This window comes from Lycium ferocissimum, chromosome 8 (assembly GCF_029784015.1).
Source record: "Lycium ferocissimum isolate CSIRO_LF1 chromosome 8, AGI_CSIRO_Lferr_CH_V1, whole genome shotgun sequence".
Taxonomy (NCBI): Eukaryota; Viridiplantae; Streptophyta; class Magnoliopsida; order Solanales; family Solanaceae; genus Lycium; species Lycium ferocissimum.
The window spans coordinates 38,827,896-38,844,675 of record NC_081349.1 but is presented as its reverse complement, the minus strand read 5'-3'; the positions used below and the strand labels follow the sequence as shown (position 1 = coordinate 38,844,675).

At 33.7% G+C, this 16,780-nt stretch overlaps 2 protein-coding genes across 2 annotated transcripts; both read left to right on the top strand.

The window, feature by feature from the left end:
- The first annotated feature begins 1,879 nt into the window (after positions 1-1,879).
- LOC132068395 (laccase-12-like) lies at positions 1,880-4,688 on the top strand. Its single transcript, XM_059461967.1, has 6 exons — positions 1,880-2,057; positions 2,148-2,299; positions 2,410-2,654; positions 2,788-2,916; positions 3,205-4,161; positions 4,270-4,688. Exons 1-6 carry the CDS (start codon positions 1,947-1,949, stop codon positions 4,398-4,400), a joined length of 1,725 nt encoding a protein of 574 aa, XP_059317950.1. The 5' UTR covers positions 1,880-1,946; the 3' UTR covers positions 4,401-4,688.
- A 7,038-nt stretch (positions 4,689-11,726) lies between these two features.
- Positions 11,727-14,760, top strand: LOC132066909 (laccase-12-like). Its single transcript, XM_059460100.1, has 6 exons — positions 11,727-11,905; positions 11,996-12,147; positions 12,262-12,506; positions 12,639-12,767; positions 13,075-14,031; positions 14,138-14,760. The coding sequence occupies exons 1-6, from the start codon at positions 11,795-11,797 to the stop codon at positions 14,266-14,268; spliced, it is 1,725 nt and encodes a 574-aa protein (XP_059316083.1). The 5' UTR covers positions 11,727-11,794; the 3' UTR covers positions 14,269-14,760.
- Positions 14,761-16,780: the final 2,020 nt, after the last annotated feature.

Here is a 16,780-nt window from a genome sequence, read left to right as displayed (position 1 = left end):
ATTGATCCTCAGTAAACAACAAAGGAATTGGCAGCGTATAAGCAAAGAAATTCCACAATAGTAGAAGTAATCAGTATTTAAAATGGATGGATATGAAAGTTTCAAAGAAATGGGATTGAATGGAGGAAAGGGACTTGGGAATGTGGAGTAGGAATAGATGGGGATTAATTTACTAATAACTACAGTCAAACCTCTCTATAGTGGCAGAGTTTGTCCGAAAATTTCATGGCTGCTATAATGAGGTCTTTGTTATGCATGTATACTGACATTCGATATTTAGATCTCATTTAGCTATTATAAATAAAAGTACGCAAACAATTAACTTTTTGTACTTTTTATGCTATAAACGAAAACAATATACTTGTAAATTTTAAAATCTCAATTGATTTTTATATCTCATAAATTAAAAATTAAAAAGACTAATAAATTGCTACTAAATCCATAACTAGTTGTACCACACAGATAAAGAATTAAAATATATGGAACATATGCATTTTAAATTAATTGAGAATTTAAATATTTCAAGTTTGACGTAAGAACTCTACAATTGTAGGCTGTTTCGTAAATTCTAGTCTCTTAGTGATAATATAACGCTTCAACTGATGAAAAAATTTGTCCAAACTTTCAGCAAAAAAAAAATTCAATAGCTTTCCCTTGAAGGCTGTCTAAGTGCTTACCATTTGACTCTTCTATCTCCAAGCTTGATGAGTTGAGGCTCTTCATCGACACTTTTGTTGTCACATAATATATTTTACAAAATATTATTACACGTTATTTGAGTATGGCTGTTACAGAGAGGTAATTTTACAAAGAGTGTACCCCTATAACGGATGTCATTCTTTTGTTGTAGGCGAATCTACATTTAGAGAAGTAAACTATAACATGAAAAATCGATTTCAGAGAAAATCAGGCCGTTATAGTGAAATGTTATTATAACGAATGACAATTATAGAGAGGTTTGACCGTATAAGGAGAGAGAAAAGTAAGATTTTGGGAGACGACGTTTAAAAATTGGACAGAACAATTCGGAAAGGAAATGTCGATTAATTTTTTTACTACTTAATTAATTAATACAATAAAGGCAAAAAAAATGAGGATAAAGATAAATGCGAATGCTGGTTTTTTAGGCTGTCACATTAACTGGCCTATATCCTGCAATTATATATATATATATTCTTTGGATAATAATTTGTACTTATTTGCCAAACACTAAAAAATAAGTAAGAAAATTTCATGAAAAGAAAAAACATTCTCCTTTGTACCAAACACACCCTCACAACGTAGGATTTTAATTTCGCCAAAGATTTTCTTCACGAGTATAACAAAGAAAAAGAAGTACTGTAGTAAACGTAAGACCCAGTATGCATTAATATGTTGAGCCCTTGCAAAAAAAAAAGAATGAATCAAATACGCAATCTTGATTTCATCAGTCTAACCTTCAGTTTTTATCCTTTCTTAAGAAATAATTTTACTTTTAACACTTTCTTGATTTGGAGATGTAAATGCATACAATTTCCTTTTTGGTCAAAGCTGGTTGTTTTCATTAGTTTTGGTTGCACTTAAGGTGCAGATGTTTCATGTTTCCTTTAGTCAGTGTGAAAGAGGAAGATAGGTGGTATATAATTTTTATTTATTACGTACAAAGGTGGTATATAATCATAACCACAAACTACAGTTTGTTGGATAACAACACATCGTTAATGTTTATGATTGAAAATATAACCAACTCAGAGAAAAAGACTAAAATTTCAGCAGTTAGATAGGGTAAGTGGGTGAACCAATTAGTTCCATAAGGTTTAACTAACTTTTGAAAACATAATCTGTCAACCTCAATCTCTTCTTTTTCCCCTATAAAAACAAAGCCTCAACTCTACAATCTTTCACAAACAAGCATTGATTTGCATCTTTAGTAATACTCAAACAGAGTTTCAGAAGAAAAGGAAAATATGGAGGCCTTCAAAAGCATTGCCAGCCCTTTGTGTTCTTTCTTCTTTATGTGCATTTTGCTTCTCTTGGCAAATGCAGCATCCGGGAAAACTCACTACCATGGTTTTATTGTAAGCTATCCAAGATTTCCCTTTCTTATTTGCTACGTAACATTTATAAATTCTACGGTACTCACCCTTTTTTTTTCTTTTCTCGAACAGATTCAAGCAACACCAGTGAAGAGGCTGTGCAATACCCATAATACCATAACTGTGAACGGACAATTCCCTGGACCAACATTGGAAGTAAACAATGGTGATACTCTAGTCGTCAAAGTTGTCAATAGAGCTCGATACAATGTCACCATTCACTGGTAAATTCATGCATGAAGAACTTAAATGAACTGATATGTGTTACTCCAATAAATAGACACCATTATATTTCATATGACTGTTTTTTTATGACACTTTGCTGTTTCAAAAGGCATGGAGTTAGACAAATGCGAACAGGATGGGCAGATGGACCAGAATTTGTCACTCAGTGCCCAATTAGACCAGGAAAGAGTTACACTTACCGCTTCACAATTCAAGGACAAGAAGGGACACTTTGGTGGCACGCCCACAGCTCATGGCTAAGGGCTACTGTTTATGGAGCTATAATTATCCACCCAAAAGAAGGAGAAAAGTATCCATTTCCTAAGCCCAAAAGAGAAACACCAATTCTTCTAGGTACCACTCTTACCTTCTCTTAACACCAGAAGCTTTGACCATTTCTATAAGAGAATACTAGTTATGCATTTGTTCATATTCTGTTTCCCCTTAGAAATTTCATTGAAATGATAGTTTTGGAAATGCTGATCAGGTGAATGGTGGGATACGAACCCTATTGATGTTGTAAGACAAGCTACAAGAACAGGAGCAGCCCCTAATATATCTGATGCATACACCATCAATGGTCAACCAGGTGACCTCTACAAGTGTTCCAAACAAGGTTAGTTCTAATCTCACAGAATATTTGATACAGTGTACCAAGAAATTTGACTCAGAAATTAAAAAAAGACTTATAGAGGTTGTATCTCGACTCTTTTTTACACATAGTCAAGATTACTTCAGAAAGCCAAAAGATTTTGTTCAAATACTCAAGAAAATGAAATCATCTAATACTTTTAAAAGATCGAATACTAATTTCCACCTAAAGATGTTATGCTAGTGTTCACTAAGTTATGATTAGATATCTTACCTGTTGAGGACATGTTTTCATAGAATCATGTTTATGCAGATACCACCATAGTCCATATGGACTCTGGCGAAACCAACCTCCTTCGAGTTATCAATGCTGCACTCAATCAGCAACTTTTCTTTACAGTGGCCAACCACAAGCTTACTGTTGTTGGAGCAGATGCCTCTTATGTTAAACCCTTCACAACATCAGTCCTTATGCTCGGACCAGGCCAGACAACGGATGTCCTGATCAAAGCTGATCAGCCAGCAGCCAGATACTACATGGCAGCACGTGCCTACGCAAGCGCTCAAGGCGCCCCCTTTGATAATACCACAACCACTGCCATCCTTGAGTACAAGACAGCTTCTTGTTCTTCCAACTGTGTAAAGACCAACCCCGTTTTCCCCTCTCTACCAGCATATAATGACACAGCCACTGCTACATCCTTCACAACCAAATTCAGAAGCCCAAGAAAGGTCGAGGTGCCCACTGAAATAGATGAAAATCTATTCTTCACAGTTGGGCTGGGACTCTTGAACTGCCCAAGAGGTTCACGCTCCAGAAACTGTCAAGGTCCAAATGGAACTCGATTCGCTGCCAGTATGAACAATGTATCTTTTGTGCTACCATCCAACTTTTCTCTTCTACAAGCACATCACCGAGGCATACCTGGTGTTTTCTCAACTGATTTCCCAGCTGTGCCACCTGTGAAATTTGATTATACTGGCAATGTAAGCAGGTCGCTATGGCCACCTATTCGAGCAACTAAGTTGTACAAGCTGAAATATGGGGCAAAAGTGCAAGTTGTGTTACAAGGGACAAGCATCTTCACAGGTGAAAACCACCCAATTCATCTCCATGGATATGATTTTTACATCATTGCAGAGGGTTTCGGTAACTTTAATCCAAAAAGAGATACAGCTAAATTCAACCTAGTTGATCCACCTCTCAGAAACACGGCCAGTGTACCCGTTAAAGGATGGACAGTCATCAGGTTTGTTGCTGACAATCCAGGTAAGAAAAATAATAGGGAAACAAGTACTTATATCCCAAAAGATTCTTTCTTTTCTATACAATGTCACATTTCAATGGTACAAACTTAACAATATTTTACTTAAACAGGAGTGTGGATAATGCACTGTCACTTGGATGTTCACATTACGTGGGGTTTGGCGATGGCGTTCATCGTGGAAAACGGAGTGAGTGAATTGGAATCATTGGAAGCTCCTCCAGTAGATTTTCCTGTCTGTTGATGAATGCAACAAGCAACATAATACAAAATTCAGAGCCCTGGAGAAATCAACTTAATTGTTTTAATCATTCTAAGTGATATTGTTCCCCCCATTTGGGACTAGTTCTTTTTTTGCTCTACTACATTTTTCCCCTTTTTCTTTGTTGCTTTTTGTGATAGATGACAGGGTCAAGATGGTGCCAAAAGTTGCCACTGAATTCACCATCTTACTTAGAATTGAGCCAGCATATTCCCAGACTAAAGCAGTTGTATTGTTTTGATTGCAATTAACAGAGAAGATTTTATTTGACTTTTGAGCAAAATTTGAATCTCACATGCTATAAAGTGACTACACTAATAAGACAAAAAAAGGTAATCAGCAGTAAGAAATGCTAAAAACAAAAACAGCATAATTCTAGTAAGACAAATGCTAAAAACAAAGGTAAGCGACACAAGATTGTAAGACCAATAAGACAGCAAAATAAATCAAGTTACACAACAAATGAAGCAACAGATAAACGAAGAAGACCCAGAATACGAAACTATGTATTACTAATAAAAGAAGAAGAGTCCCTACCTCTCCCACATAAAGTGCTATAATTCTCAACTACCTACTAAACTACTATCCTAATCCTCGACCTCTAAGTCTTACTAACTAAGGTCATATTCTCGGTCAGCCAAAGCCGTGTCATGTCCTGTCTAATCGTTTCCTCCCCTAGTTCTAACTCCTGATACAACCAACTTCTTACAACTCCTAAATTGAACAAAAGAGAGAGATCTTTCGAGAAATTAAGCAAAATGGTTCATCAACTGTTACTTTAGAGCTTGATGATTAGGAGGTCAAAAAAAAAAAAAAAAAACAATTGCAAATTTGTGTATTATAGACTAAATATAACTCCGATCAGCATAATTTGTGATTTGAGCGAATTATGCTTACAAACTTCATTTTTCTTTTCTAAACACAGTTTTTTTTTTTTTTTTTTTTGACATTTAAATAAACCTTTTTAACTTCTACTTTAAATACTTTTATTTTAAAGTATTTTCTAACTGAGCTTAGAGCACCTTCTAGAAATAATTTTTTGCACATAAAAAAAAGGAGTTTGAACGTATGTTATTTGCGAATATTATTTGCAAATCAAAATTCCTTTTAGTAGGCATCTTGACAATATTTGGGTTGAAGTCTAAAAAAAGTATTTTGAAATTAAAATTGCATAAAAAGTCATAAAATTAATGTTATGTTTAAACAAGAAGTTTATTTGGAAACAAAGTTATAGAGTCGTGAGTGAAAAGAATTATTTTACTTGAAATGGTCCTAAAAGAGTATTTCAATTTTTCAAATCACCAAGTATAATTTTATACAGAAAATGACGAAATATGTCCTTAAAGTATTTGAGATTTAGTATATATGTCTTTCGTTAATACTAAGTTTATCTAACATATGCCCTACTGTGTAATAATTGATCTAAATATGTCCCTCATTTAACTGGAGCCCCTAATTAGATGATTAATAAACGAAAAAGGGTCATATAAACTAATACAGTATGCGAAATTGAATAGATATGTCCTTCATTGAACTTATAGATATCTATATACAGGGTACATTGGTGAACAATAACATACACATTTCTATTTCTTCTCCTCTCTAAGTTGGGTTTCTTCTCTTGGAAATTGTTGTTTTAATTCCCAGTTAATTATTGGAAGAGCTTGTTGAATTTTAAAGATATACCTAATTAAATCATTCACTGCAGGATAAAATATCAAGGACAACATATTCACACGATCTAAGTTCGTTCTATTGTTAGATAATTTTTTTATAACTATGGAAGAATACTTCTAGAAATCAAAAATAAAATAATAACACGTGGATTCTCTCTTTGCACTTTTTGGTTTTCAATTGTGCAGAAAAAGAGGGAAAAGTCAAAGGATGAGGAATATGTTTTTTCACCGACCACCTAATTAAAGGATATAATTGATCAAATCAAGGCTTGTCGTTTTATGTTTCTCTAGCTGAACTTATACTTAGACTAGACGGCCTATGCCCGTGCTGCGCACGAGCCCAACACTTTAGATTATAGTGTATCTATGTGTATGTAATTGTGTTTGGATAGTGATAATATATGTATATTTTGTATTGCTAATAAACATACATAGGTTTTTACTGTTTTTATGCATATAGATATATATATACTATGTTCAAAACACGATTAATATAATATTGTAGTTTGTGTTCCTTATCTAAAACTATATTATATGTTTGCTACGAATACAAAGTCGGCAAAAATTTATTAATACTTTTTAAAAGAGAAGACTTGTTTAAAAGGAAACTATTTTCCTCTCTTTAAGATAAAACAAAAGCAATATTTTAGCATCAGTTGACAGTTTCAATTTTAATTCGATTAATTTAAAGATCTAAAATACTTATTATTCTTTATCAAATTTTGGTTTGGATAATTCTAATTCAAATTATTAAATTAATTTTACATGTTTAAAACGAAACACAGTAGAAATTGATTTTCTATTTAAACGAAGAAATACTATTTTTTAATTTTTAGTAAATATTCTCGGTTTAGCTCATTTTACTTGTCATGTTGTCTTTTGCATGGTTTTTTTTAATGAAACGTCAATTAGAATTATAATTTGACTAATTTACCTTATTCATTATTTGATCTCCATTTGATTTTTTTTTACGACATTAATCTCTTTTCACATTTATTAGAGTAAGAATAAAATGAAAAAGTAATTAAATTTTATCTTATTTTAAAATATAAATATTTTAAGTATATTTATTTTAGTAAACATAACAAATAAATGACATGGCGGAATAACAAATACAACAGTTCAATATCTAGATTAGATCTCAGGCTAATATAAAAAAAGAAAGAAAATTGTATGGTTTGGCTACTTAACCTTTTGAAGAAAAGCAATAATATGGGGTCCATGTTTTTTGCTGTACAATAATTTCATTTGCTCCCACTAATGGGTTGATACGCATGTGGCGATGAATCCATCATTATTGACTTAATGGGATACTTTGAAAATTACATGAATATTGTTTGATTTTTTAATATGGATGCCTTTTTTTTTTACATTATTAGTTTGCACTGTTTTTATGCATATATATATATATATACTATGTTCAAAACACGATTAATATAACATTGTAGTTTGTGCTCCGTTTCCAAAACTTTATTATATTAGTGTTTACTACGAATACAAAGTCTACAAAAAATTATTAATATTTTTTAAAAGAGAAGACTTGTTTAAAAGGAAACTATTTACTTCTCTTTGAGATAAAACAATGGCAATATTTAAGCATCGTTAATACTTTCAATTTTAATTAGATTAATTTAAAGGAGTTAAATACTTATTATTTTTTATCAAATTTTGATTTGGATAATTCTAATTCTAATTGTTAAATTAATTTTACATTGTTTACAACGAAACAAAGTAAAAATTTGATTTTCTATTTAAACGAAGAACTACTATTTTTTTAATTTTTGGTAAATATTCTCGATTTAGCTCATTTTACTTGTCATGTTGTCTTTTGCATGCTTTTTTAAGGAAACGTCAATTAGAATTATAATTTGACTAATTTACCTTATTCATTATATAATCTCCATTTGATATTATTTTTCTTTTACGACATTAATCTTTTTTCACATTTATAAGAATAAAATGAAAAAGTAATTAAATTTTATCTTATTTTAAAATATAAATATTTTAAGTATATTTATTTTAGTAAACATAACAAATAAATGACATGGCGGAATAGCAAATACAACAGTTCAATATCTAGATTAGATCTCAGGCTAATATAAAAAAAGAAAGAAAATTGTATGGTTTAGCTACTTAACCTTTTGAAGAAAAGCAATAATTTGGGGTCCATGTTTTTTGTTGTACAATAATTTCATTTGCTCTCACTAATGGGTTGATACGCATGTGGCGATGAATCCATCATTATTGACTTAATGAGATACTTTGAAAATTACATGAATATTGTTTGATTTTTTAATATGGGGTGCCCTTTTTTTTTGACATTATTAGTTTGCCTTTGTTTATACACACACACACACACACACACACACACACACACACTATCAAAACGGGATTAATATAATATATACTTTATATATTAGTGTTTGCTACACACACACACTATTTTCTTCTATTTGAGATAAAACAATACAATATTTAACACATTCTTTCAATTTTAATTGGATTAATTTAAAGGTGTTAAATACTTATTATTTTTTATCAAATTTTGATTTGGATTATTCTAATTCAAAATTTTAAATTAATTTTACATGTTTACACACAAAGTAGAAATTTGATTTTCTATTTAAACGAAGAATTATTTTTTATCAAATAATTTCATTTGCTCTCACTAATGGGTTGATACGCATGTGGCGATGAATCCATCATTATTGACTTAATGAGATACTTTGAAAATTACATGAATATTGTTTGATTTTTTAATATGGGGTGCCCTTTTTTTTTTACATTATTAGTTTGCACTGTTTATATACACACACACACACACACACACACACACACTATGTTCAAAACAGGATTAATATAACATTGTAGTTTGTGCTCCGTATCCAAAACTTTATTATATTAGTGTTTGCTACGAATACAAAGTCTACAAAAATTTATTAATACTTTTTAAAAGAGAAGACTTGTTTAAAAGGAAACTATTTTCTTCTATTTGAGATAAAACAATAGCAATATTTAAGCATCAGTTAATTCTTTCAATTTTAATTGGATTAATTTAAAGGTGTTAAATACTTATTATTTTTTATCAAATTTTGATTTGGATTATTCTAATTCAAAATTTTAAATTAATTTTACATGTTTACAACGAAACAAAGTAGAAATTTGATTTTCTATTTAAACGAAGAACTACTATTTTTTTAATTTTTGGTAAATATTCTCGGTTTAGCTCATTTTACTTGTCATGTTATTTTTTGCATGGTTTTTTTAAGGAAACGTCAATTAGAATTATAATTTGATTAATTTACCTTATTCATTATTTAATCTCCATTTGATATTATTTTTTCTTTTACGACATTAACCTCTTTTCACATTTATTAGAGTAAGAATAAAAATGAAAAAATAATTAAATTCTATCTTATTTTAAAATATAAGTATTTTAAGTATATTTATTTTAGTAAACATAACAAATAAATGACATGGCGGAATAGCAAATACAACAGTTCAATATCTAGATTAGATCTCAGGCTAATATAAAAAAAGAAAGAAAATTGTATGGTTTAGCTACTTAACCTTTTGAAGAAAAGCAATAATTTGGGGTCCATGTTTTTTGTTGTACAACAATTTCATTTGCTCCCACTAATGGGTTGATACGCATGTGGCAATGAATCCATCATTATTGACTTAATGGGATACTTTGAAAATTACATGAATATTGTTTAATTTTTTAATATGGGATGCACTTTTTTTTTTTTGACATTGTTTGTTTTTTTATTATGGGGTTCACTTTTTTTTTTTTTTTTGATATTGCTTGATTTTGTTAATATGGGATCCACTTTTTTTTCGTGAGTTTGGAGATGATGGGTTCCACTTTTTATTTTTTTTATTTTTTTATATATTGCTAGGTGTTTAGTATGGGGCCTACCCTTTTTTTTTTTTTTTTTTAATGGACGATGGACGACGAAACCGGCTTTTCTATAAAGTAGTAAATTCAGAAAGCCAATTTGCAAGATTGGCCTTATTCCGGGGTGGTCCTTAATTTTTGTCCCTCAAGTTGGTGGTCTTTAATTTTGCCCTTCGCTAAAAACTCTTTGGTTTCGGATTTGAACCTCCGCTTGGTCAAAAAATAAAAAAAAAGGTTCGCAAGCTAGAGTTTGGATTCGCAAAATAGAGTTTTAAACTTTAACTTAAGGCAGAGTTTGACGCAAACTCTACTTAAGGCAGAGTTTTGTCTTTAGGCTTAAGACAAAACTCTATCTTAAGGTAGAGGTTTGCATTAAGGTTAAAGGAAAAAAAAATTACTTAGTTGGAATTTTGCATAACTTTACCTTAAAGCTTAACTTTTGCCCGAATAAGCCTAATTTTGCGTCGAAACTCTGTCTTGAAACTTTTTTTTATTGACTGACCCAGGATTAAACCCCATACCTCATGATATTAGGTGAAGGACAAAAATTAAAGATCAGCAATTTGAGGAACAAACATTAAAGACCAGTGCCTTTGAAGGACAATCCGCACAAAAAAATGAATTGGGAACCAATAAAATGTTTAACGGGATAACTTAATAGACACAACAAATTGAAGTTTTTTTGCCATCTTTAACTCTACCCAATCTGGGTTAATAGAGCATATTTTAATTCTAATCTTTAAAAAACAGAACTATCACTATTACGGACGATTTAATAATACCCCAATCATTACACAAATACCTATCAAAGTAGTATCTAATAGTAATATGTATCCAATTACAATCAAGGAGGTCCTGACAGAGGCGGATGTAAAGCATAATTAGTGGATTGATCTGAATTCAGTAGCTTTAGATTGAATAAGAAATTCACTGAATATATACAAATAATTGATTTTAGGCCTAGTAAATTATAAGTTGTGGTAGAATTCTGAACTCAAGCCCATAAAGTTCAAATACTGAATTCGCCTATGAGGAGGAGTGCGGTGAAATTATTGCCTTCTTAGGTTGAGGTGATTGTTTCACCAGTTTTGGTTGCTTTTAAAGATTAACAAAGAGGAAAGAAATTCCCTTCACTTGGTGATATAGGAAGATAGGTGGTATATAATCATAACAACAAACTTTGGTTTGTTGATAAAAGCACATCGTTAATGTTAAGCAAAACCATAAAAATGATGTTTCCTTGAATTCTTGTGGTGGACAGAGTTATCAGAAACTGTGTCGCTGGAAAGTGGCGGGTAGTCCATAAAATTAGTCGAGGTGCGTGCAAGCTAACCAATTATTAAAAAAAGGAAAAAAAAAAAAAAGGGTGATTGTTTCACCAGTTATTGGTTGCATTTAATAAGATTAACAAAGAGAAGAAGTTCCCTTCAATTTGTGATGGAGGAAGATAGATAGGTGGTATATAATCATAACAACAAACTTTAGTTTGTTATATGACAGCACATCGTTAATATTAAGCAAAAACGATAAAGATGATGTTCCTTGAAAATTCAAATATAACAAACTCATAGAAAAAGACTTATAGTGTAAGCATTATTCATGAAAATTTCTAGGCTAAGTGGGTGAACCAACACCTACAATCTACAGGGTTGAACAAAGATTTTCCCCCTAACATGACCGTGCTGAAGCAAAATATAATCTACCCCTATAAAAGCATAGCCTCAACTCTCCAATCTTTCACAAACAAGCATTGATTTGCATCTACTAATACTCAACAGAGCTGTAAGAAAAGGAAACAAATGGAGTCCTTCAACAGCATTGCCAACCCTTTGTGTTCTTTAACCTTTATGTGCATTTTGCTTCTCTTTGCAAATGCAGCATCCGGGAAAACTCACTACCATGATTTTGTTGTAAGCTATCCAAGATTTCCCTTCTTTGTTTTGCTCTCATTTAGTAACTTTTACGAACTCCGTGATACTGACTTCTGTTTCCTGTAACAGATTCAAGCAACACCAGTAAAGAGGCTGTGCAAAACCCACAATACCATAACGGTGAATGGACAATTCCCTGGACCAACACTGGAAGTAAACAACGGGGATACTCTAGTGATCAAAGTTGTCAATAGAGCTCAATACAATGCCACCATTCACTGGTAAATTCATGCATGCAGAACTTAAATGAACTGATATATGTTACTCCAATAAATAGACACCATTATATTTCATATGACTTTTTTTTTTTATAACACTTTGTTGTGTTTCAAAAGGCATGGAGTTAGACAAATGCGAACAGGATGGGCAGATGGACCAGAATTTATCACTCAGTGCCCAATTAGACCAGGAAAGAGTTATACTTATCGGTTTACCATTCAAGGACAGGAAGGGACTCTTTGGTGGCATGCTCACAGCTCATGGCTCAGGGCCTCTGTCTATGGAGCTTTAATTATCCACCCAAAAGAAGGAGCACATTATCCATTTCCTAAGCCCAAAAGAGAGACACCAATTCTGCTTGGTACTGCTTACTTCTCTTATTACAAGAAGCTTTGATCATTTTTGAAAAAGAATGCTACTACAATTGCATTAGCTCATGTTCTCTTTTCCCTTAGAAACTTCCCTGAACTTATAGTTTGTCAATGTTGACTAGGTGAGTGGTGGGATACAAATCCTATTGAAGTTGTAAGACAAGCGACAAGCACAGGAGCAGCTCCTAATGTATCAGATGCGTACACCATCAACGGTCAACCAGGTGACCTCTACAAATGTTCTCGTCAAGGTTAGTTCTAATTCCCAGAATGTTTAAACTGTGTACCAAGAAATTTGCCTCAGAAATCAAGACGACTTATAGAGGTGGTGTACCAAGAAATTTGTTTCTACAGTCAAGATTACTCTACAAATTCCCCCAACAAAGCTAAAGCATACCGTTCAGATACTCAAGACGCTATTACCATCTAATACTCTTTAAAAGATCAAATGATCAAGCAATTTATACATAGTATAAAGACCAATTTCTAACTTTCACTAAATGAAGATTTACCTTACCTGTTCGGGACATTGTGCTCATAGAAATCATAATTATGCAGATACCACCATAGTCCATGTGGACTCTGGAGAAACCAACCTCCTTCGAGTTATCAATGCTGCACTCAATCAGCAACTTTTCTTTACAGTGGCCAACCATAAGCTTACTGTTGTTGGAGCAGATGCCTCTTATGTTAAACCCTTCACAACATCAGTCCTTATGCTCGGACCAGGCCAGACAACGGATGTCCTGATCAAAGCTGATCAGCCAGCAGCCAGATACTACATGGCAGCACGTGCATATGCAAGTGCTCAACGCGCCCCCTTTGATAACACCACAACCACAGCCATACTTGAGTACAAAACAGCTTCTTGTTCTTCCAACTGTGCCAAGACCAATCCAGTTTTCCCATCTTTACCAGCATATAATGACACAGCCACTGCGACAGCTTTCACAACCAAATTCAGAAGCCCAAGAAAGGTCGAGGTGCCCACTGAAATTGATGAAAATCTATTCTTCACGGTTGGGCTGGGACTCCTGAACTGCCCAAGAGGTGCAAGCTCTAAAAACTGTCAAGGTCCAAACGGAACTCGATTCGCTGCCAGTATGAACAATGTATCTTTTGTGCTACCATCCAATTTTTCGCTGCTACAAGCACATCACCAAGGCATACCTGGGGTTTTCTCAACTAATTTCCCAGCAAACCCGCCTGTAAAATTTGATTATACTGGTAACGTAAGTCGGTCACTGAGGCAACCTATTAGAGGAACTAAGCTGTACAAACTGAAATACGGGGCACGAGTGCAAGTTGTTTTACAGGGGACAAGTATCTTTACAGCTGAAAATCACCCAATTCATCTTCATGGATATGATTTTTACATCATTGCGGAGGGATTTGGTAACTTTAATCCAAAGACTGATACGGCTAAATTCAACCTTGTTGATCCCCCTTTCCGAAATACAGCCAGTGTGCCCGTCAATGGATGGACAGTCATCAGATTTGTCGCTGATAATCCAGGTAAATGAATACAAAGGGAAACAATTATGTATTTATATTTCTAACCTTTGCAAACTCTATTCTACATGATGTTTACAAATTCAGCTTACAATATTAACTTAAACAGGAGTGTGGTTAATGCATTGTCACTTGGACGTTCACATTACGTGGGGTTTGGCCATGGCGTTCCTCGTGGAAAACGGAGTTAGTGAACTGGAATCATTGGAGGCTCCTCCAGTAGATCTCCCTGTCTGTTGATGATTACAACAAGCAACATCATACAAAATTCAGAACCTTAGAGAATCACTTTCAATGCTTCAGCCATGGAGGGTCTAAATGTTGCCCGCATTTCTGGACTAGTTCATTTTTGCTATACTACTTGAATTTCCTTTTTGCTTTTTTGATAGATGACTGGGTCAAGATGGTGCTTGTACTAAAAAATCAATCCACTATCAAGCTCAGAATATCGCCAGATTACATCAATTGTATTGTAATTCTAGTACAATTAACAGAGAAGACTATATTCATTTTTTTAATAAACTTGATCATCCATCCAGAAAGGAGTACAACAATTACAAACTGCCTATTCTAGAAATCGATTTGTTATGAATCTTTGAATGTCACTGCTATGCAACCTCAACTTATCATAATTGGCAGGGACCGAGCTACAAGCCTGTCTACGGGTTCGGCAAAATCTAGCTTTGGCAAATATATGTGTTTAAAAAGGGGTAATTCCCCTTTTGGTCCCTCAATTATGAGTAAATTCTGATTTTCGTCCTTTGTCATATCCGGTAAAGGACATTTAATCTTCAATTAAATAAAATGTGTATCTTTAGTCCTTTTATGTAGAAAATATGTTATATTTGAACTACTTTTAGAAGTATATTATCATCAAATATGGAATAAATGCAAGCTTAATATAACATATTGGTAACTAAGCGGTGGAACGATTAATAATTATGGTAAATTTGTGATATTCATCGGCAAAGGGATCAAAAATGCACATTTCAATTAATTAAAGGTTAAATATGCTTAGTCAGATATCACAAAGATCGGAATAAAATTTGGGATATTTTAAAAAATATACAGCTTTTGAAAATATTTACCCCGTAGCCCAATATACAATATTATATACAACATTATATAAACCTAGGGGGGGAAATCATTATACATAACAGTGTATGTGTTTATCAACCTTATATAAAGTGTATAATAGTGTATAAAAGGTGTTTATACACAAATATGCGCTAAATCGGGTGTTTATACACAAAATATAGGCTACGTGCCATAAATATTTTCAAAAATAGACATAGAGCGTAATTTTGCCATTAAAATTTACCAAAAATTGAGGGACGAAAAGTGCTATTAACCCGTTTAAAAATTCACTTAATATGTATAGATAATTAATCCAGAACCCATTAAATTGTCTTTTCTAGAATTTACAACTCATAAACTCAAAATTCTAGTTTCGTCTATGATAGTTGAATATAATCCAGATCTTTCGAGAATGCAAAGATACAATGACAAAGTAACAGTTAGCTAACATCGAAGCAATCTGTGAGTTATTAGGAATCATACATATTATATACAGCCCAATGAAGCAAAATGGCTGGAAAATGAAAAATCTAGGCAAAAGGTGATGTATCAAATTTCTTGCAATCAGTATGGAGGGGCCTTTGTAGCTTTTTGGCAGAAGATACAAAGGCTTGTACGATAATACTGTTTACCCCGAAATCGGATAATCACTTGAATTTATATGTGGGTATAGGATATGTGCTTAGTTCATGAGATTGATAAGACAAAAGAAAGTAGAGGTTTGAAGGTTCATCGATAAGATAGCTAAAGATATAAACGTCATAAACAATATATCATATCATAAACAACAATATTAAGAGGAAACTGACCTTGGCCGAATGGACGAATGAGAGAGAAAATGATATGAGCTTCTTCCTATTCAAGGTATTCTTTTTGAAGATAAAGGTGCCCAATTTCACAAAGGAGGGGGGTGTCCCCTATTTATAGTCTTTTGCCTCCATGGGCTTCCTCCAATGTGAATCGAATAAATAATAATAATAAGGACGGCTACGACGATTGGTGGGGGATCGACGCCGTCGACACACACACGCGTATTCGTGGCGCGCGTGGACAAAGATACATGCGACGCGCGGCTCGCGCTGTGCTACTGCATCTCCGGACCAACAACCACCGACCCGCCGTTCACCGATCCAACGATCATACGGGCCTGCGGCCGCGTAACCGAACGGCACCCTTGCTCCCGGCTCGGTATAAGCGCTCCTCCGGCTCACTCTCCGAGTACGTGCGCTACTCGGTTCGCTCGAATGTAATCGGGCACGTTCCCATCTTCGCCCCCCGACCTCACTTCATCGGTTTACGTTACGTCGGTTTTCCCGTATACGTATATTAGCCGTCACACAAATGCATGCCGGTCGCGGGTAACGGGAAGTTTTCGAATAACCCTAGAAACCACTGGAAGTGACTCGGCCGACTGTTTCTATCTTTAAATTTTAGCGAGAATGGCCACGTATGCGCCTCGCCAACCGCTTTTCGCACGTTACGCCCTGCCGCCTCTCATTAATGATAGGGACACGCGCGTTTACGCGATTGGTCACCCTCGTACTTAGTCTCTCTTTCTCGCCCATATGCGGCCCTATCACCCACTCACTTGTCATTTTTCATGCTCCTCTTCTCTTGACTTCCCTTCTCTCTATATTCCTTTACATTCCCATAAATTGCTAAGTTTTGGTTTTTT

Excerpts from the sequence above, each read along its gene's own strand:
- LOC132068395 (XM_059461967.1), top strand. The coding sequence starts at position 1,947 with ATGGAGGCCTTCAAAAGCATTGCCAGCCCTTTGTGTTCTTTCTTCTTT. Across the intron at positions 2,058-2,147 it reads CTCACTACCATGGTTTTATT|ATTCAAGCAACACCAGTGAA; the intron begins GTAAGCTATCCA and ends TTTCTCGAACAG. Across the intron at positions 2,917-3,204 it reads CTACAAGTGTTCCAAACAAG|ATACCACCATAGTCCATATG; the intron begins GTTAGTTCTAAT and ends ATGTTTATGCAG.
- LOC132066909 (XM_059460100.1), top strand. The coding sequence starts at position 11,795 with ATGGAGTCCTTCAACAGCATTGCCAACCCTTTGTGTTCTTTAACCTTT. Across the intron at positions 12,507-12,638 it reads AGAGACACCAATTCTGCTTG|GTGAGTGGTGGGATACAAAT; the intron begins GTACTGCTTACT and ends AATGTTGACTAG. Across the intron at positions 12,768-13,074 it reads CTACAAATGTTCTCGTCAAG|ATACCACCATAGTCCATGTG; the intron begins GTTAGTTCTAAT and ends ATAATTATGCAG.